The sequence below is a fragment of the Ovis canadensis genome, chromosome 19, assembly GCF_042477335.2.
Source record: "Ovis canadensis isolate MfBH-ARS-UI-01 breed Bighorn chromosome 19, ARS-UI_OviCan_v2, whole genome shotgun sequence".
Lineage (NCBI taxonomy): Eukaryota > Metazoa > Chordata > Mammalia > Artiodactyla > Bovidae > Ovis > Ovis canadensis.
This window is the reverse complement of record NC_091263.1, coordinates 22095594-22118141: the sequence shown is the minus strand read 5'-3', so window position 1 is coordinate 22118141 and position 22548 is coordinate 22095594. Positions and strand designations below refer to the sequence as shown.

At 42.9% G+C, this 22548-nt stretch overlaps 1 protein-coding gene across 1 annotated transcript in view; it reads left to right on the top strand.

Annotated features, from left to right (window-relative positions):
* SUSD5 (sushi domain containing 5) overlaps positions 1-22548 on the top strand; it is a 47183-nt gene that overhangs the window by 2275 nt on the left and 22360 nt on the right. Inside the window, exons 2-3 of the mRNA XM_069561334.1 lie at positions 7297-7474; positions 17506-17624. Coding sequence (XP_069417435.1) covers positions 7297-7474; positions 17506-17624 — 297 coding nt within the window. The remainder of the gene's footprint in view (positions 1-7296; positions 7475-17505; positions 17625-22548) is intronic.

The following is a 22548-nucleotide window of genomic DNA, read 5'->3' as shown; positions in this document are numbered from 1 at the left end:
CTGAAGCACACCGGGCTCCTCTGTCCTTCCCTATCCCCCTTTTCTTGTTAACACTTGCCAGAAATGCCTCCATTTCTCCCTTTTCTCCTTTTCTTCTCCCTTCTTCCCCGATGGCGAACTATAGGTACCTTTGCTTTCAAGAAACTCCAGTTGCTGAGCTCCAACTTTTATAGCAGAGCCACTGAAGAAATTAGAATCTATTTATGAAAGGAATCTTTTCTTTACTAAATGTATGCTTAACTACCACCACTTTTCACACTCAGGGATTTGTGTTCTACAGGGATGGAAGGAGCAAGATGAAATGTGCAGCTAACCTGATGTGTTAGGACATTTGAAGAGAGAAGTTGGTGTTATTAGAAATTCCATAGGCCTATTAAAAAATAAGTCAAACTCAAATGACAAACATTTAGTTTTCCATTGGACTAATTAGATATGTATCTTATACATACAAGAGACCTGCTACTGTAATTTTAAAATACTTTTGAAACTGAAAAAAAATCTTCTCATTAACTGGATGCAGATTAACTGTGTTTGGGTAATGACTGCAGGAAAAGATCATTAATTCAACAAGTAATTTGAGTGTCTACCTTATGCTAGGTTACTACCCTTGCTGTTGAGGATAGAATGGCAAGGAGAAAAAGGTCCTTGTTATCAGGGAGCTTAAAATCCAACGGGGGAGGGACTTCCCTGGTGGCTAAGACTCCATGCTCCCATTGCAGGGTCCCAGGTTCAATCCCTCGTCAGGGAACTAGATCCCACATGGTGCAACTAAAGATCCCTTGTGCTGCAACGAAAAGATTCCACATGCTTCTGCTAAGCTGTGGCCCAGCAAAAGAAAAAAAAATCCAGTGGGGGGAAGAGACTCATTAAGCAAATAATTATGTGAACAAAATGTGAAACTGCAGTTCTGATAAGATTAAAAGACAGAAGTACTATGACAGCATGTATTAGGAGATTTTTTTCATTTGGCGTAGGAGGGTCTGCAAGATGAGCAAGAGCTGACCAGGCAAAGGGGGGAAGAAGAGGGATCTGAATAGAAAACGATGTACAAAGAAACTGTGAGTCACAGAGGAAATGGGACATGTGATAAGAAACGGAGTTCTGGAGTCCAGAGCCCAAGGTGGAAGTAGTTTGAGATGATGCTAGGAGAATTGACAAGGGGCCGAGTTTTGTTTCAATCCGCAAATGGAAAGGAAACCACTGAATGGCTTCCAATAGTAGAGTGACTGATCAGGTTTGCATTTTTAGAAGCTCATCCTGAGAGCAGGAAGAATGGATAGGACCAGGGCAAGACTGGATGTGGAGAGACCATACAGGATGGTATTTCACTTGTCCAGGTGAGAGAGGCTGGAGGTGGAGAGAAGGCTGGGGTGAACAGAACGGGTCTGGACTGAAGAGAAAAATGTGAGTCATCATCTCAAGATGGTCTGTGAAATGATGTGTGTAAATGCAATCCTAGGGAAAGATTTTATAGCAAGATGACCTACTTTAGTTTCTCCACATATTCACTGAAGTATAAATACTGAACTAGTTCTAGTAGTTTTTTAGTGGATTCCTTAGGATTTTCTACATTCCAAGATTATGTCGTTTGCAGATACATTTTTCTTTTTTCCAGTCTGGATGCTTTTTATTTCATTTTCTTGCCTAATTGCCTTGGAGAGAACTGCCAGTACAGGGTTGAATAGACGTGGCAAGAGTGGATAATCCTTGTTGACAAGGATCATAGCAGAAGGCACTCAGCACTTCACCATCAAGTGTAATGTCAGCTATGGGATTGTTGTAGATGCTTTTATCAGGTTGAAGAAATTCCTCTTCATTCCTAGTTTGTTGAAAAGGTATTGAATTTTGTCAAGTACCTTTCTGTATCTATTGAGATGATCATGTAGTTTTTGTCCTTTATTCTACTGATAACGTAATACTGGTATTACGTTAATTGATTTGGGGGTATAAGTCAACCTTCCTGGGATAGATCCCACATAGTCAGAGTGTATAATTCTTTTTTTTTTTTTAATTCTGCTGGACTTTGTTTGCTGGCATTTTTGTTGAGGATTTTTGTGTCTATATTTATGAGAGATAATGACCTATAATTTTCTTTTCTTGTGTCTTTTGTCTGGGTTTGGCATTAGGGCAATGGTGGCCTCCTAGATCAAGTTGGGAGGTATTGCTCTCTGCTAATCTATTTTTCAGTTTTTGTATTCTAACCATTTTTTAAATTGAAGTATAGTTAATTTACAGTGTTGTATTAGTTTCAGGTATAGAGCAAAGTGATTCACTTTTTAATAGTGTTTTCTATTATAGGTTATTACACTATATTGAATATAGCTCCCTGTGTTACATAGTAGGTCTTTGTTGTTAATCTGTTTTATGTATATTAATCCCAAACTCCTAATTTGTCTCCTCCCTCAAAAAGGATGAGGGCATCCTTTTTGGTAACCATATAAGTTTGTTTTCTGTGTCTGCGAGTCTATTTTTGTTTTGTAAATAAGCTCCTAGCACCAAGAGGACTCCTCCAGCAGTCTTCAGAATGAGGGGAGGGGGTATAGTTGACCCTTGTCCCCTCTTTCATCTTGAGAGGTGAACGTCGCAGACTCTCAGAGTCACGTGTGCTTGTAGCAGAGCTGGAGCAGGGAAGCGAGGGCTGTCAGACTTCTTGCATCATGTGAACCCTTGGCTTTCACTTTTATCTCCGGGGTTTGACCATCAAAACCTGTGTCTAGTTTCATAGCCCTTTTTTTCCAGATACACAAATGCTACTGATACAAAAGTGTCTTGAGGGTGCATGCTTGCTTCTTCAGGTAGGACTATCAAGGATTAATATAGTTATTCAGGCCGTTTTCTGCATACTGGTACCATGTCTGAGGGAACCCCAGTCACCTACAGGTATGTTTACTGTGAGAAGTTTTTGCATTTCTTTTATTATAGCTTTTGCCTCCAAAGCTCGGCAGATTACTGTGTTTGTGGTAGTAATTTTGCAGTAGACGACTGCTAAGTTTCTTTGATTAAGATCAATAATTTATGGTAATTTTGCTGACGGAAGTGAAACGTGACATTTTAGGTGGGCTTTTTCTCCCTGCCTTTACCTTAGATTTGACAGGGTCTTGACTTGGTCCCTTCAGGAGGTTGCTGGGGGCCCCAGCACTCCCTCCTGCACCATGGTTTTCTTGCCTAACGCTGTCCTTTGCCTTTAGACTCAGCTTTCACCTCTCCTGAGTTCACGTCCTGTTCTGCCCATCTCCCTATGTCTCTTGAGGCTTTTTGCGCGTAGATTGATGTAGTGCCGGCGGCCAGGGTGCAAGAGACGAGGCTACTGCTCTCTTGGCCGGTGGGGAGAAACGCAGCAAACACAAGCACACTCATCGTGGGAAGTGACGATGTCCTGAGACAGGAGGGAAGCAACCTGCTGGGTGTGAGGTCACCCTCCAGGGCCGGGCAGCAGAGGAAGGCAGAGCTGAGGCTGAATCAGGGCCTTGGACACCAAGTGACCCTACCCAGGGGAACCTAGGACACTTAGCCTTAGCATACACTGTTTGTAAGATGCCTTTTAATTTGTTTTTATTCAGTATTTTGATTTTTATACAATTTTGAAGGTTACTTTCCATTTACAGATGAGTGATCACACCATCATGGTTATCTGGGTCGTGAAGATCTTTCTGTATAGTCTTCTGTGTATTCTTGCCACCTCTTCTTAATACCTTCTGCTTCTGTTAGGTCCATACCATTTCTGTCCTTTATTGAGCCCATCTTTGCATGAAATGTTCTCTTGGTATCTCTGATTTCCTTGAGAGGTCTCTAGTCTTTCCCATCCTATGGTTTTCCTACATTTCTCTGCACTGATCACTGAGGAAGGCTTTCTTACCTGTCCTTGCTATTCTTTGGAACTCTGCATCCAGATGAGTATATCTTTCCTTTTCTGCTTTGCCTTTAGCTTCTCTTCTTTTCTCAGCTATTTGTAAGACCTCCTCAGACAACCATTTTGCCTTTTTGCATTTCTTTTTCTTTTTCTTGGGGATGGTCTTGATCACTGCCTCCTGTACAAACACGAACCTCCATCCATAGTTCTTCAAGCACTCTATCAGATCCAGTCCCTTGAATCTGTCGCTTCCACTGTATAATCGTAAGGGATTTAATTAAGGTCATACCTGAATGATCCACTGATTTCCCCTACTTTCTTCAATTTGGCAATAAGGAGTTCATGATCTGAGCCACAGTTAGCTCCCGGTCTTGTTTTTGCTGACTGTATAGAGCTTCCCCACCTTCGGCTGCAAAGAACATAATCAATCTGATTTTGGTATTGACCATCTAGTGATGTCCATGTATAGAGTCTTCTCTTGTGTTGCTGAAAGAAGATTTTTTGCTATGACCAGTGTGTTCTCTTGGCAAAACTCTATTAGCCTCTGTCCAGCTTCATTCTGTACTCCAAGGCCAAACTTGCCTGTTATTCCAGGTATCTCTAAACTTCCTACTTTTGCATTCTAGTCCCCTATAATGAAAAGGACATCTTTTTTGGGTGTTAGTTCTAGAACGTCTTGTAGATCTTCACAGAACCATTCAACTTCAGCTTCTTCAGCATTACTGGTTGGGGCATAGACTTGGATTACCGTGATATTGAATGGTTTGCCTTGGAAATGAACAGAGATCATTCTGTTGTTTTTGAGATTGCACCCAAGTATTGCATTTCAGACTCTTTTGTTGACTATGAGAGCTACTTTGTTTCTTCTAAGGGATTCTTGCCCACAGTGGTATATATAATGGTCATCTGAGTTAAATACACCCATTCCAGTCCATTTTACTTCACTGATTCCTAAAATGTCAATGTTTACTCTTGCCATCTCCTGTGTGACCACTTCCAATTTACCTTGATTCATGGACTTAACTTTCCAGGTTCCTATGCAGTATTATTCTTTACAGCATTGAACTTTACTTCCATCACCAGTCACAGCCACAAGTGGGCGTTGTTTTCACTTTGGCTGTGTCTCTTCATTCTTTCTGGAGTTAGTTCTCCACTGATCTCCAGTAGCATTCTGGGCACCTACTGACCTGGGGAGTTCATCTTGCAGTGTCATATCTTCTTGCCTGTCCATATGTTCATGGGGTTCTCAAGGCAAGAATACTGAAATGGTTTGCATTCCTTTCTCCACTAGACCATGTTTTGTCCAGACATCCTGGAATGTGAAATCAAGTGGACCTTAGGAAGCACTACTACAAACATAGCTATTGAAGGTGATGGAATTTCAGCGGAGCTATTTCAAATCCTAAAATATGATGCTGTTAAAGTGCTGCACTCAATATACCAGCAAAGATAACTCTGCAGTGGCCACAGGATTGGGAAAGGTCAGTTTTCATTCCAATCCCAAAGAATGGCGATGCCAAAGAATGTTCAAACTCTCGCACATATTGCACTCATCTCACACGGTCGCAAAGTAATCCTCGAAGTCCTTCAAGTGAGGCTTCAGCAGTACGTGAACCAAGAACTTCCAGGTCTTCAAGCTGGATTTAGAAAATGCAGAGGAAACACAGATCAAATTGCCAACATCCATTGGATCATAGAAAAAACAAGAGAGTTCCAGAAAAACATCTACTTCTGCTTTATTGACTGCACCAAAGCCTTTAACTGTGTGAATCACAACAAACTGTGGAAAATTCTTCAAGAGATGAATACCAGACCACCTGACCTGCCTCCTGAGAAATCTGTATGCAGGTCAAGAAGCAACAGTTAGAACCAGATATGGAACAATAGACTGGTTCCAAATTGGAAAAGGAGAACATCAAGGCTCTATATTGTTACCCTGCTTATTTCACTTCTATGCAGAGTACATCATGCAAAACGCCAGTCTGGATGAAGCATAAGCTGGAATCAAGATTGCAGAGAGACGTATCAATAACCTCAGATACGCAGAAGACACTACCATTATGGCAGAAAGTGAAGATGAACTAAAGAGCCTCTTGATGAAAGTGAAAGAGGAAAGTGAAAAAGTTGGCTTAAAACTCAACATTCAAAAAATTAAGATCATGACATTTGGTTCCATCACTTCATGGCAAATAGATGGGGAAACAGTGAGATAATTTATTTTCTTGGGCTCCAAAATCACTGAAGATGGTGACTGCAGCGATGAAATTAAAAGACGCTTGCTCCTTGGAAGAAACACTATGACCAACCTACACAGCATATTAAAAAGCAGGGATGTTACTATGCTGACAAAGATCCTCCTAGTCAAAGCTATGGTTTTTCCCATAGTCACGTATGGATGTGAGAGTTGGACTATAAAGAAAGGTGAGCGCCGAAGAATTGATGCTTTTGAACTGTGGTGCTGGAGAAGACTCTTGAGAGTCCCTTGGACTGCAAGGAGATCCATCCAGTCCATCCTAAAGGAGATCAGTCCTGGGTGTTCATTGGAAGGACTGATGCTAAAGCTGAAACTCCAATACTTTGGCCACCTGATGTGAAGAACTGACTCATTGGAAAAGACCCTGATGCTGGGAAAGATTGAAGGTGGGAGGAGAAGGGGATGACAAAGGATGAGATGGTTGAGTGGCATCACTGACTGGATGGACATGAGTTTGAGTGAACTCCGGGAGTTGGTGATGGACAAGAAGCCTGGAGTGCTGCAGTCCCTGGCCCTGCATTTACAGATGTTACAAAATACTGGCTATACTCCCTGTGTTGTGCAGCACATGCTTGAGCCTGTCTGACACTCAGTGGTTTGTGCCCCTCCCCGCACCTCCCCTCCCCCTTTCATCCCCCCACTGCTTTGCTCTCTGTATCTGCGAGTCTGCTTCTTTGTTGTTATATTCACCAGTTTGTTGTATTTTCTAGATGCCACATTTAAGTGATATTGTCTTTGTCTGACGTGTTTCCCTTAGCATAATGCATTCGGAGTCCACCCATGTTGCTGCAAATGGCAAAATTTTGTTCTTTTTTATGGATGAATAGTATTCCGTTGTGTGTATCTCTCTATCCATTCATCTACTGATAGACAGTTAGGATGCTTCTTTGTCTTGGCAAGGAAATTGCCAAGCATTGTAAATAATGCCTCCAAGCATCTTTTTAAATGGAAGATTTGAAGGACTTATCCAGATAAACATGCCAGCGCACTTAATTTTTTTTTAAGAGTGAAAAATTGTAATTGTCATCACCTGGTCCCAGGGATGAGTGCACTGTGGTAGTTGCTGTGCTTCAGTCTTTAAGCAAGTGGGAGAGACTACAGTCCTGACAGGTGTTTGCCCGGGGGGTGTCTGCTGAGGTTAAATTCCCTTGGATCCTGGAATCAGCCTGTGTCCGTGCTTGTCCTCACACAGGGAAGCTCTTCGTGCTGGAGTCTCAGAACGGCTCTCAGGGCCTGGCACTGGAGGCCGCGCGGCTTTCCTGCAGGAGCAGAGGTGCTCACCTGGTGTCTGCAGATGAGCTGCGGAGGGTGGTCCAGGACTGCGCCTTAGCGGTGTGCACCACGGGCTGGCTGGCGGACGGCACCCTAGGGTAAGTCAGGCCAGCTGGGGGCACTCTCCTTCCAACTCATCCCACTACCCCATCAGGGCTGATTTGGTGGCTCAATAATTGTTCTCTTGAGGCACCAGGATAGACAGAGGGCAGTGGGCTATGGCTTGCAGTTTATTTGTTGTTTTGAGTTCTCATATAAAAACATATCTCTGGAGCCCTGTTGCAGTCTTTTCCCCCTTGCTTTGTTATTTTGAATTGCCTTTTAGGTTACAAAAATAATACATGCTCATAAAAATTTCAGATAATTCATATCTATAAAGCACAAAGTGAGTTTCTCTCTTCTTCCCTATCTCCGAGTTAATGACCCTTAACTGTTTGACATATGTTCTTTATCTCTTTTTCTCTGTGGATGTTCATCTGCATCCATGAGAAAAGAGGAACACAGCATGGAGGTTTTAAAATATAATTACAAATTCTTTCACATTACTCCCATTGAGAAGTGGGGTCAGTGTCCCTTCCCTTTGTATTTTGTTTGTTATTATATCACTCCTTATTTTTTGGGCCTCACCATGTGACCTGCGGGATCTTCATTCCCCACCCAGGGATCAAACCCTTGCCTCCTGCAGGAGAAGCACAGGTTCGTAACCACTGGACTGCCCAGAAAGTCCCAGTGTCCTCTACCTTGGAATGAGGGACAGCATAGAATCGCCTCGACCAGCAGAACACAGCAGGAGTGATACTCTGAGGCGAGGTCGCAAAAAGCCACTCTCTGATTTCTGGGGACACTCACTTTTGAGATGCTACCACTGAGAAGTCCTCGGAAGCCCAGGCCACATGGAAATGCCCTGTGTATGTACTCTCGCCAATAGCCCCAACTGATTTCCCAACCACTAGCAAGCATTAACTGCCTCTGGGTGATTCCAACCGCCTGCTATTGAGTGAGCCAGCCCAGCTCAGCCTTAGACATTGTATAGCAGAGGCAAGCCTTTCCCATCGTGCCCTATCTGAATTCCTGACCCTTGGGATCCCTGTGGAGAAATAAGTCTGTGGCTGACTAGGAGAAAACATCCCATTAGTGCTGCTAACTGCTCTGTTTATTAGTCATAAACAGAGAGGGCAGGAGCCGTTCCACTTTTCCCTTCATGCCACAGGAATGTGAGAGAACAAATGGGCTCCAAGAACTACTTGACCCTGAAGATGTCTGGCTGGGAATTAGCCATAGAAAACACACACAGCCATGCTGATTCACATCCCCAAAGGTGAAGCAGCAACTGGATAAAGAGAAAAATGAAGCCACCTCCAGAACTGTTCAGTGAGTCTGGAACCGTGACTATCTGCCTCCCATTTTACTTCCAACGTCCTAAATCAACAAAATATGACCAGTGATAGTACATGTTTCCCTAGTGTAGTTAAGTACGGATACTTTGAATAACTCTGTTACTATCATTGAATCAGATAATCAAGGTATTCAGAGATTCTAAAGAGCCAGCTTGGAGCCAGACTTACGTCTCCTAGGCATTGCAAATAGAAACGAAGTCACGGGAAAGGTTTATCTTCTCTGGGTTTGCTGTAACGTGTTAAAACATATTACATAGTGGATCTCTACCTTGCTTAGATGATATTTCTTTATGCAGTAAACATGCTTATTTGAAATATTTACTAAATGACATATTAACATAGTTTTCTGTGTTAATATTTCTGGAACCATGAAGTATCTGACCATGAGTAGTACATTTCACTGTGGGTCCATCTCCCCTCCCCACCAAAAACTATTAAATGCACAGTGCAAGGACTTCCCTGGAGGTCCAATGGTTAGGATTCCAAGCTCCTAATGTGGGGCCCTCAGGTTTGATCCCTGATCAAAGAACTAGATCCCAGATGCCACAACTAATAAAATAAAAAATCCTGCATGCCACAATGAAGATCAAAGATCTCACATGTTACAATTAAGAGTTGGTGCAGCCAAATAAAATAAATAAATACGTATTTTTAAAAAACTTCTCTAGAGGAAAATAATATTATCCTAGACAATTTATTTCTACAAACTATGTTAGCAAATAAAAGACTTGTCACATAGTATAAAATAACCAGTCACATGGGGAGGCACCAGTCACAGGAGGTCAGTTTTCATTCCAATCCCAAAGAAAGGCAAGGCCGTAGAATGCTCAAGCTCCCGCACAATTGCACTCATCTCACACGCTAGCAAAGTAAAGCTCAAAATCCTCCAAGGCAGGCTTCAACAGTACGTGAACCGTGAACTTCGAGATGTTCAAGCTGGTTTTAGAAAAGGCAGAGGAACCAGAGATCAAATTGTCAACATCCGTTGGATCATTGAAAAAGCAAGAGAGTTCCAGAAAAACATCTATTTCTGCTTTATTGACTATGCCAAATCCTTTGACTGTGTGGATCACAACAAACTGTGGAAAATTCTTCAAGAAATGGGAATACCAGACCTCCTGAGAAATCTGTGTGTAGGTCAAAAAGCAACAGTTAGAACTGGACATGGAACAACAGACTGGTTCCTCATAGGAAAAGGAGTACATCAAGGCTGTATATTGTCACCCTGCTTATTTTACTTATATGCAGAATACATCATGAGAAACGCTGGACTGAATGAAGCACAAGCTGAAATCAAGATTGCCAGGAGAAATATCAATAACCTCAAATATGCAGATGACACCACTCTTACGGTAGAAAGTGAAGAACTAACGAACCTCTTGATGAAAGTAAAAGAGGAGAGTGAAGAGTTGGCTTAAAACTCAACATTCAGAAAACTAAGACCATGGCATTTGGACCCATTATGGCAAATAGATGGTAAAACAGTGGAAACAGTGACAAACTTCATTTTTGGGGGGCTCCAAAATCACTGCAGATGGTGACTGCAGCCATGAAATTAAAAGACCCTTACTCCTTGGAAGAAACACTATGACCAACCTAGATAGTATATTCAAAAGCAGGGACATTACTTTGCCGACTAAGGTCCGTCTAGTCAAGGCTATGGTTTTTCCAGGGGTCATGTATGGATGTGAGAGTTAGACTATAAAGAAAGCTGAGTGCCAAAGAACTGATGCTTTTGAACTGTGGTATTGGAGAAGACTCTTGAGAGTCCCTTGGACTGCAAGGAGATCCAACCAGTACATCCTGGAGGAGATCAGTCCTGAATATTAATAGGAAGGACTGATGCTGAAGCTGAAACTCCAATACTTTGGCCACCTGATGTGAAGAACTGACTCATTTGAAGATCTTGATGCTGGGAACGATTGAAGGTGAGAGGAGAAGGGGACGACAGAGGATGAGATGGTTGGATGGCATCACCAAGTCAATGGACTTGAGTTTGAGTAAACTCCAGGAGGTGGTGATGGACAGGGAAGCCTGGTATGCTGCAGTCCATGGGGTAACAAAGAGTTGGACACGACTGAGTGACTGAACTGAGCTGGGGAGACAAGGCAACAATAATAAAAATAGCCAATAGAAATTCTAGATGTTAACATTGGTAGATGCAGACTTTAAAATAACTCTTTAAAATGCTCAAAATACAAAGGACAAAAAAGAGAATTTTGGCAGAAGACTGAAAACTATGAAAATAACCAAATAAAAACTCTAGAAATGAAAAATGCAATAGCTGAAATTAAGAACTTAATGGCCAAATCTAACAGCTGATTTTAAGAGTCAAAGAGAAAAGTAATGAACTGGAAGATATTTTAGAGGAAAATGTCCAGAATAAAGAACAGAAGAAAAGGGATGAAAATATAGAAGAAAGAGTACAAAGCAAAGAAGATGCATGTAACTGGAAATCCAAAAGGAGAAGAGAAATAAGATGAAGCAAAATTAATATGAGATTTAGCCACAACGGTGGAAAAATACTCACACCGATTTAAGAAGCCCTGCAAAGCCCAATCAGGATAAATAAGAGTTTCACAACCAGGAACAAAACAGTAAAACTGGTAAGGATCAAATATGAAGAGAAACTATTAAAAGTAATATGGAAAAGAAAGAGTACCTTCAAAGGAGCAGCAATAAAGTAACAGTGAAAGCCCAAAGACCACTGAATGATGCCTTCAAAGTGCTGAAAGAAAATACTACCAAACTAGAATTCTATACCCAGTGAAAAATCTTCAGAGAATAAAGGTAAAATAAAGAATTTTCAGACAGATATAAGTTGAGAGAATTGATTACATATGACCTGCACTAAATGAAACCCTGAAACACGTTCTTCTGGCAGGAGGAAAATAATTGGAGGTGGCCAACTGGAGACGCAAGAAAGAATTGAGTGGTAAAAGTAAATATAGGGGTGAATTGAAATTACATACAGATGGTCCCATCGCTTCATGGGAAATAGATGGGGAAACACTGGAAATAGTGTCAGACTTTCTTATTTGGGCTCCAAAATCACTGCAGATGGTGACTGCAGCCATGAAATTAAAAGACGCTTACTCTTTGGAAGAAAAGTTATGACCAACCTAGATAGCATATTCAAAAGCAGAGACATTACTTTCCCAACAAAGGTCCATCTAGTCAAGGCTATGGTTTTTCCAGTGGTCATGTATGGATGTGAGAGTTGGACTGTGAAGAAGGCTGAGCGCCGAAGAATTGATGCTTTTGACCTGTGGTGTTGGAGAAGACTCTTGAGAGTCCCTTGGACTGCAAGGAGATCCAACCAGTCCATTCTAAAGGAGATCAGCCCTGGGATTTCTTTGGAGGGAATGATGCTAAAGCTGAAACTCCAGTATTTTGGCCACCTCATGCAAAGAGTTGACTCATTGGAAAAGACTCTGATGCTGGGAGGGATTGGGGGCAGGAGGAGAAGGGGACGACAGAGGATGAGATGGCTGGATGGCATCACTGACTCGATGGATGTGAATCTGAGTGAACTCTGGGAGTTGGTGATGGACAGGGAGGCCTGGCGTGCTGCGATTCATGGGGTCGCAAGGAGTCGGACACGACTGAGCGACTGAACTGAACTGAACAGATGGTCCCTGACTTATGGTGGTTCACCTTACAACTTTTTAACTTTATGATGGTAGGAAAGCATTATTCTTTCAATAGAAATGGTTCTTCAAGTTGTGAATTTTGATCTCTTTCTAGGCTAGTGAGATACTATCTGATACTTTTTTGTGATGCAGGGCAGTGTCAGTAAGCTGCAGCTCCCAGTCAGCTGTGCGATCATGAGACTAAAAAACTGATACGCTTACAGCCATTCCGTGGTGAGGCGACCATTCAGCTTTTTCACTTTCAACATCAGTTCAGTCACTCAGTCATGTCCAACTGTTTGTGACCCCATGAATCGCAGCACGCCAGGCCTCCCTGTCCATCACCATCTCCCGGAGTTCACTCAGACTCACGTCCATTGAGTCTGTGATACCATCCAGCCATCTCATCCTCTGTCGTCCCCTTCTCCTCCTGCCCCCAATCCCTCCAAGAATCAGGGTCTTTTTCAGTGAGTCAACTCTTCACCATAGTATTGGAGTTTCAGCTTTAGCATCAGTCCTTCCAATGAACATCCAGGACTGATCTCCTTTAGGATGGACTGGTTGAATCTCCTTGCAGTCCAAGGGACTCTCAAGAGTCTTCTCCAACATCACAGTTCAAAAGCATCAATTCTTTGGCGCTCAGCTTTCTTCACAGTCCAACTCTCACATCCATACATGACCACTGGAAAAACCACAGCCTTGACTAGACGGACCTTTGTTGGCATAGTAATGTCTCTGCTTTTTAACATGCTATCTAGGTTGGTCATAACTTTCCTTTCAAGGAGTAAGCGTCTTTTAATTTCATGGCTACACACCATCTGCAGTGATTTTGGAGCCCCCCAAAATAAAGTCTGACACTATTTCCAGTGTTTCCCCATCTATTTCCCATGAAGTGATGGGACCAGATGCCATGGTCTTAGTTTTCTGAATGTTGAGCTTTAAGCCAACTTTTTCACTCTCCTCTTTCACTTTCATCAAGAGGGTCTTTAGTTCCTCTTCATTTTCTGCCATAAGGGTGGTGTCATCTGCATATCTGAGACCTACAAGACCTTTTAGAACTAACACCCAAAAAAGAGGTCCTTTTCATTATAGAGGACTGGAATGCAAAAGTAGGAAGTCAAGAAACACCTGGAGTAACAGACAGCTTTAGCCTTGGAGTACAGAATGAAGCAGGGCAAAGGCTAATAGAGTTTTGCCAAGAGAACACACTGGTCATAGCAAACACCCTCTTCCAACAACACAAGAGAAGACATCAGCAGATGGTCAACACCGAAATCAGATTGATTATATTCTTTGCAGCCAAAGATGGAGAAGCTCTATACAGTCAGCAAAAACATGACTGGGAGCTGACTGTGGCTCAGATCATGAACTCCTTATTGCCAAATTCAGAGTTACATTGAAGAGAGTAGGGAAAACCACTAGACCATTCAGGTATGACCTAAGTCAAATCCCTTATGATTATACAGTGGAAGTGAGAAATAGATTTAAGGGCCTAGATCTGATAGACAGAGTGCCTGATGAACTATGGACGGAGGTCCGTGACATTGTACAGGAGACAAGGATCAAGACCATCCCTATGGAAAAGAAATGCAAAAAAGCAAAATGGCTATCTGAGGAGGCCTTACAAATAGCTATGAAAAGAAGAGACGCGAAAACCAAAGGAGAAAAGGAAGGATATAAGCATATGAATGCAGAGTTCCAAAGAAAAGCAAGAAGAGATAAGAAAGCCTTCCTCAGCAATCAATGCAAAGAAATAGAGGAAAACAACAGAATGGGAAAGACTAGAGATCTCTTCAAAAAAATTAGAGATACCAAGGGAACATTTCATGCAAAGATGGGCTTGATAAAGGACAGAAATGGTATGGACCTAACAGAAGCAGAAGATATTAAGAAGAGGTGGCAAGAATACACAGAAGAACTGTACAAAAAAAGATCTTCACTACCCAGATAATAACGATGGTGTGATTACTCACCTAGAGCCAGACATCCTGGAATGTGAAGTCAAGTGGACCTTAGAAAGCATCACTTTCAGCATGGCATTCAATAAATTACATGAGACATTCAATGCTTTATTGTAAAATAGACTGTTAGATGATCTTACCCAACTGTAGGCTAATGTAAATGTTTAGAGCATGTTTAAGGTAGCCTGGGCCAAGCTCTCAGAGAAGGCGATGGCCCCCCACTCCAGTACTCTTGGCTGGAAAATCCCATGGACGGAGGAGCGGGGTAGGCTGCAGTCCATGGGGTCGCGAAGCGACGGACATGACTGAACGACTTCACTTTCACTTTTCACCTTCATGCATTGGAGAAGGAAACAGCAACCCACTCCAGTGTTCTTGCCTGGAGAATCCCAGGGACGGGGCTGCCGTCTATGGGGTCACAAAGTCGGACACGACTGAAGCGACTTAGCAGCAGTAGCAGCAGGCTAAGCTCTGATGTTCAGTAGGCTATGTGTATTATATGCAGTTTTTACTTACCATATTTTCAACGTATTACAAGTTTGCAGGGATATAACCCCCATTGTAAGTTGAGGAAGGTCTATAATTATATAAAGCAATAACAGTAATACTAAACACTAAAAAATGGCATATAAGTCAGGAAGTGTTTGAAGTATGTTAATACATTGTACTTTAAGTTGTGTTGTTGGGAAAGAGGGTAAAAGAAACATTAAATTTTAATAAATCAAAGAAGCATGTTATAACCTCTGGAGTAACCACTAAAATCATTCACCAAAAAATCACATATTGTATGATTCCATCTATATGAAATATCTAGAATAGACAAGTCTTTTTGAGATAGAAAGCAAATTAGTATTTGGTTAAGGTGGTAAGGGGAATGAATTGAAGGGAAATGGAAAGTAACCTAATGAGAATAAGGTTTCTTTGGGGATGACAAAAATGTTCTAAAATTGCAAGAATGGTTATGCAACTCTCTTCAAAAATTAAAAAAAAAAGAATTATAAAAGGAAATGTAACTTCCAAACCAATACAGAAGAAGAGATTGCTGAAAAGGAATTCAAACAATCAAAATCTGGAAAAGAAAAGAGGAAGAAAGAATGGGCAGGACTAACAGAAATACGGCAGATTTAAATTCAAAGAGATATGTGATTAAATTAAGCAAATATGATGCTCTGATTAGAAAACAAGGACCATCACCTCCTAACCTGTTGGTGGGAATGTAAGTTAGTACAGCCACTCTGGAGAACAGTGTGGAGGTTCCTCAAAAAAAGTAAAAACAAGAGCTGCCATATGATCTAGCAACCCCACTCCTGGGCATATATCCCCAGAAAACCATAATTTGAAAATCGCGATACACCCCAGTGTTCAGTGCAACACTGTTCACAGGAGTCAGGCCATGAATGCAATCTAAATGTCCGTCAACAGGGGAATGGGTAAAGAAGTGGGACATGTAGGCAATGAAATCCTACTCAGCATAAAAAAGAAACAGCACCTTTGGCAGCAATATGGGTGGACCTAGAGATGATCGTACTAAGTGACAAAGTCCAACAGAGGAAGACAAATTTCGTATGATGTCACTCATATGTGGAGTCTAATTTTAAAAAGATACAGACTTCCCTGGTGCTCCAGTGGTTAAGAATCTGCCTGCCAACGCAGGAGACATGGGTTCAGTTCCTGGCCCAGGAAGATTCCAGATGCTGCAGGGCAACTGAGCCTGTTGTGCCGCGCTACTGAGCCCACGTGCCGCAACCACGGATTCCACTCTCAAGAGCCTGTGCGCCACAAGGGGAGCCACTGCAATTAGACACCCATATACTACAAACAGAGAGCAGCCCCACTCTCCACAGCTCGAGGAAGCCTGCACGCAGCAGCAAAGACCCAGTGCAGCCGAAGACAGATAAGCATTCTTAAAAGATACGAATGAACTTATTTACAAAACACAAACAGACTCAGCGGCAGCTCTTTCCTCCCTTTCTACCTCCATCACCCGTTCATCCACCTCTGTGCCAGATAGCTACTGATCAGGTTTCTGACACCTGAGGCTAATTTGTATTTCATATAAATAGAGTCATACAGCATATGCTCTTTTTCTGACCCCTTTCACTCAAAAATTATTTTGATATTCATCTATAGTTTATGTTATTAATGGTTCATTGTTTTTTTACTGCTAAATAATATTTGACTGCATCAAGTATGCTGCAATTTATTTATCCATACACTTCCTGATAGGCATTTGGCTTGTTTCCATTTTTGTTCTGTAACAAATAAACCTGTTGTGAACATTTATGTACAAGCTTTTCTATGAACGTGTGTTTTCATTTATGTTAGGAAGTACATAGATGTGCTGTGTGTCTACATCATACGGCACAAATGAAAAAAGAAAAAGAAAACAAGAACCATCAGGTGGATTTTAAAAAATTCTATTTGTTGATTTAAGTGATACCCCTAAACAAATCATGGGACAAAAATAAATTATAATGGAAATTTACATATATGTGGAAATGAATGATGTTAAAATATAACAGGGACTTCTCTGGCAGTCCAGTTGCTAAGACTCGATGCTCCTAATCCAGGGGGCATGGGTGCCATCCCTCTTGGAACTAAGGTCCTACATGCCACACAGCGTGGCCAAAAATTATATATATATGTGCACACACATACATGGACACACATATATAGCACACCCAAACTCATGGGATGCTACTAGAACTATACCTGGAGGAAAATGCATTAAATGCTTTAACAAAAACATTAAATGCTTCTGTTAGAAAAGGAAAGAGTCTGAAGGTTCAGGAACTAATAACGATCTATCTTAAGAAATCTGAAAAGAACAGCAAAACAAACCCATCCCCCCCAAAAGAAGGGAGCTAATAAAGAGCAGAATTTTATGAAATAAAAAACAAGCAAATACTGGAAGAGATCAGCAATGTATTTTACCTGAAACTTGAATCAATTTATGTGACCTGAACTCAAGCATCACCTACAACTTCCTGCTTTTAGACCTATCTCTGGGAAGAGTATTGATACTTTCAGCCAAAACTCCCGAATCAGAAAAATACTTGCTGATTCAGAGCTGATGGCAGAGGAGAGTTCTTTCCCAGTTTTGGTTAGCTCTCCTAACCCACTGTCGTCTTTGTTTCAGGACGACTGTGTGCAGCAAGGGGAGGGGTGAGCAGCAAGCCGTGCGAGCTGTCGATGTGAGGGTTGAAAGCAGCCCGGTTCCTGGGGGTACCTACAACGCGCTGTGTATTAAGGATGAAGGTCAGTGCCGGAGCCTCTGCAAAGGTTTTGGAGGGTGTGCTTGTGGGGGTTGACCTTTCGGTTGTGTTCTATTAGAAGCCAGCTTTACGATGAGGATTCACTGAACATTGTGAATCAGGCTTCTGAAGAAAAGCCAGCGGGGCAGTGGGGACAGGGAAAGAAAGGGGGCCAGAAGGAGGGGACACTAATCAATGTCCACAGGGCTTGGGAGGTGGGGGAGGTGGGGAGTAACTGGTGCGGTCCTGCAGCGGCTCTCTGGAGACAGTGCCCACAGGTCATCATGGGATTCCTGATCAGGAGCAAGAGCAGGGCTATCTATACCACTGCTTCTGTCAGTCACTGGGTAAGGGCTGCTTCAGGGAGCTGTAAATTCCCAGACTCTTCTGGATTTCAGTGTGCTCAGACAAAGCGTTCCAATAGGCAAGCCAACCTCCAACAGAGATGCACAGATGCCTACCTAGAGCCCCCGTCCATGGACCCCTGACAGCATCTGCTACAGCTGCTGATACTGCTTGCCCTTCAGTCTGCCTTCATGGTGGAAATTTTTCTATGAAGAAAAAAAGAAAAAAAAAAAAACTTTTTCCCTGAAAAGAAATTTATAGGGTTTAGGAAACTGCTCCTAGAAAGGAAAATTGGACTTTCTTATGGGAAATCAGCTGAATGATGAGGAGAAAACCATAAGGGAGTCTCCAGGGCCGCGTATCATGAGCCCTGGGGAAAGGACACCTTCACTGCCAGAAATTCTCGCCACTGAAAGGGAATGTCCGTGCACAGCGGGAGAAAGCAAGCTGCTTACTCATCAGTCATAGACATCACCACAGCTACTGCCTGGCTGCACAGTGTTCTCACCTGGGAAGTTTTAAGAAATACTGAGGCCTGAGGGTCAGCCCTAGAGATTCAGATACAAATGCTGTGGACGTTGGGGCTTTTTAAAGCTTCCCTAGGGGTTCCCAGCTGGCTCTAGAGGTAAAGAACCTGCCTGGCAGTGCAGGAGATGTTAAGAGGTGCAGGAGATGTTAAGAGATACAGGTTCAATCCCTGGGTCAGGAAGATCCCCTGGAGGAGGACATGGCAACTCACTCCAGTATTCTTGCCCAGAGAATCCCATGGACAGAGGAGCTTGGCAGGTCGCATAGAGTCGGACACAACTGAAGTGATTTAGTGTGCACGCACACACTCAGTGGTTATAAGACATAACCCAAGTTGGAGAAATACTTCACTAATGCAGTTTCCCAAAGCTCTTTGATGGTGAGCAATACCAGATGAACATACTAGAAATACAAACCCTCAGGCTACATCCAAGAGGCACCAAATCCCAGTCTTCAGGGAAGGGGGTCAGAGGAGTTGACAAAGCAAAGAGCCACAGCGGGGATTTCCCTAGTGGTCCAGTGGGCTGAGACTCAGCACTCTCAGTGCGGGGGGGCTCTGGTTGGATCCCTGGTCAGGGAACTAGACCCCACATGCTACAACTAAGAGTTCACAAGCCAAAGCTAAAGATCCTGTGTGCCGCAACTAAGGCCTGGAGTAGCCAAATAAAGAAATACATATATGTATTTTTTTAAAAAGAGCCGCAGTGAACCCTACAGCCCCGGCTGGTGCCTGTTAAATGTGTCTTGGTGGTAGATTTCTCTGCTGCTACGGCATCTCCCTCCAGAAAAGATTCTACATCTGTTGGCTGCAGTCAAATGACTGAACGACATGCCCTGGAAAGGTCTGGGGAGAACAATACCCGTGGTTTGTTTTTAAACCACATAAGTAAATGAAAATGATTTTTTGAATCTCAAACCGAGGCAGAGGTTCAGATCTCTGAGGGAGACAGGACAGAGCTAAAAGAAAGCCAGCCTGACCTTCTTTCTTTCGTGATCGCAATGGAGATGCAGGCCTTCTGAGTCTGAGCTCTTTCCCCTGATGAACAACGGGTATCTGCTATCCTTTGCTGTGGAACATACCATCCATGGGAGAAGGAAATGGCAACCCACTCCAGCATTCTTGCTTGTAGAATCCCAGGGACAAAGGAGCCTGGTGGGCTGCGGTCTATGGGGTCACACAGAGTCAGACACGACTGAAGCAACGCAGCAGCAGCAGCAGCAGCATACCATCCATAAATGTAGTGGCTTAAAGCAACAACCCTTTGTTTAGTTCACTGTTTGGGGGATGGGGTGACAGCAATCTGTGTTTCTCTGCTGGGCTCAGCCAGGCTTATTCATGAGCCCACCATCAGCTGCTGGGTGGGGGCCTTGCTTCTGGACGTTGGCTGGCTGTTGACTGGGGTGATGGGGGCCACTGATCATCCAACCACATGTTCCACACCATCCGAAAGGAAATCCTGGGCCTTCCACCTCACAGGCCCAGGTTGTGTGTCTGTGAGTGTGTGCCTCACTGTCCACAGCTGTAGTGCGGGAAGAAGCCAGAGGTTGGCGATACCTGTTCACATCCTATAGGGCACCAAGCTAAAACCCATGAGTGTGACTCTAAAACTGGGTTCTTGTCAAACCGATGAGATGTGTCTCCTGATATCTTGCACTCTAAGGAGCACAATTTGATTTCAGTAGCCAAAAATGCATACCTCGAATCTGATCATGAAGAGACAGTAATCAGACTCAAACTGAGAACCATCATACAGAACGACTGGCCTACAGGCTTTCCAAAACATCAAGGGCGAGGAAGATAAAGAAGGGCTAGGGAACTGTTTTGAATTAAAATAGACTAAAAAGACTTGACGGGCTTCCCTAGTGGCTCAGAGGTTAAAGCGTCTGCCTCTAATGTCGGAGACCTGGGTTTGATCCCTGGGTCAGGAAGATTCCCTGGAGAAGGAAATGGCAACCCCCTCCAGTATTCTTGCCTGGAGAATCCCATGGACGGAGGAGCCTGGTGAGCTACAGTCCATGGGGTTGCAAAGAGTCGGACACAACTGAGCGACTTAATTTTCACTTTTCTTTCAAAAAGACTTGACAACAAAATGCAGTCTGTGATCCTGGATCAGCGGAAACAGCTATAATTGATGAAGTCTGAATATGGATTATGAATTAGACAGTAGTGTTGTGTCAGGGCTTAAATTCTCTAACTTTGGTAACTATACTGCAGTTATGCAAGAGAATATCCTTGTTCTTGGAAATGTGTACTAAGGTTTTTGGGGACAAAGGGACATCACATCTACAAATCATTCTCAAGTGGTGGAGAAAGGGATTACAGATACACATATATACATATTTGTACATGTATATATACACAACCATGCAGCCAGGAAATTAAAAGATGCTCACTCCTTGGAAGGAAAGCTATGAGAAATCTAGACAGAGTCTTAAAAAGCAGAGACATCACTTTGCTGATCAAGGTCCATATGGTCAAAGCTGTGGTTTTTCCAGTAGTCATGTATGGATATGAGTTGGGCCATGAAGAAGACTCAACACTGAAGAATGGATGCTTTTGAATTGCGGTGCTGGAGAAGACTCTTGAGAGTCCCTTGGACAGCAAGAAGATCAAACCAGTCAACCCTAAAGGAAATCAACCCTGAATATTCATTGGAAGAACTGATGCTTTAGCTGAAGCTCCAATCCTTTGTCTACATGATGCAAAGAGGCAGCCCAGTGGAAAAGACCCTGACGCTGGAAAGATTGAAGGCAGAAGGAGACGGAGGCAGCAGGGGATGAGACAGTTAGATAGCATCGCCAACTCAATGTGCGTGAATTTGAGCAAACTCCAGGGGATGGTGGAGGATAGAGGAGCCTGACATGTTGCAATCCATAGGGTCACAAAGAGCTGGACATGACTCAGCAATTGAACAACAAAGCCTACACATATATGTATGTGTGCATGTATATATGATATATATTTTCTCTATATATAGATATCTATATACATATCTATATCTGTCTAGAGAATGATAAAGCAAATGGCACAAAATGAAAACACATTAGTAAATGTGGATAAAGCATTTATGGGAGTTCCTTATTCTTAGAATTTCTCTGTAACTTTGCGATTATATGTAAATGAAAATTTCCCCTCAAAAGGTCTACATACTCCTCCCAAACAACAAAAACAATAGGGAAGCAAAAAAGAAAACCAAAAAAAAAAAACCAAAACTGAAGCAAATTCATGACGTTTGTCAGCTTATGTGAGGACTGTTGCCACTTTAGCAGAGTGAGCTCTGTGTGGGGATCTTTGAATCACAGCGCTTGAGCCCTGCACCGCAGGGCAATTTTCTGGAGCCTAGCCTGCCCACCCCCATCACCTCCAGACCAACAGGGAGAGGCTTAGGTGGGAAAATGTGGGCTCAGGAATGCATGCTGAGGCGGGATTGGGGTCAGAGGGATGCTGTTTCTTGGGCCTTCCAGGAAAGCAGGATGGGTTCCCCAAGTTTTCCTTAGAGAGCTCTGTCCCTGATGCTCTGCCTTTGGCCCTTTGGAAAGAGCATGTAAACCACTCCCATACGGCCCCCCACTTTTCCCTGGTTGGAACCATGTAGACAGTCAACAAGAGATTATCATACTAAGCGAGGTAAGTCACACAAAGACGAATACCGTATAATATCACTTATATGTGGAATCTAAACTTTGATATAAACGAGCTTCTTTACAAAACAGAAACAGATTCTCAGACCTAGAAAACAAACCCATGGTTACCAAAGGGGAAGAGGGGTGGGAGAGAGGTAAATTAGGGGTTATTAGCACACACAGACTACTGTGTGCGTGTTTGCATGTATATGTGTGTATACAGCATGGAATCACTTGGCTGGACACCAGAAACTAACACAGCATTGTAAGTCAACTATACTGCAGTTAAAAACAAAAAATCGAAAACAAGGGAAAATCTGTGTGCCGAAGGAAGGTGGTGGGAAGCAAGGAGAGGCTCCTGGGGAGTGCACATGAGGTCTGGTTCAGCAGAGCCCGGGTGCAGCATCACCTCTAAAGGTTGCCTTTTTCCT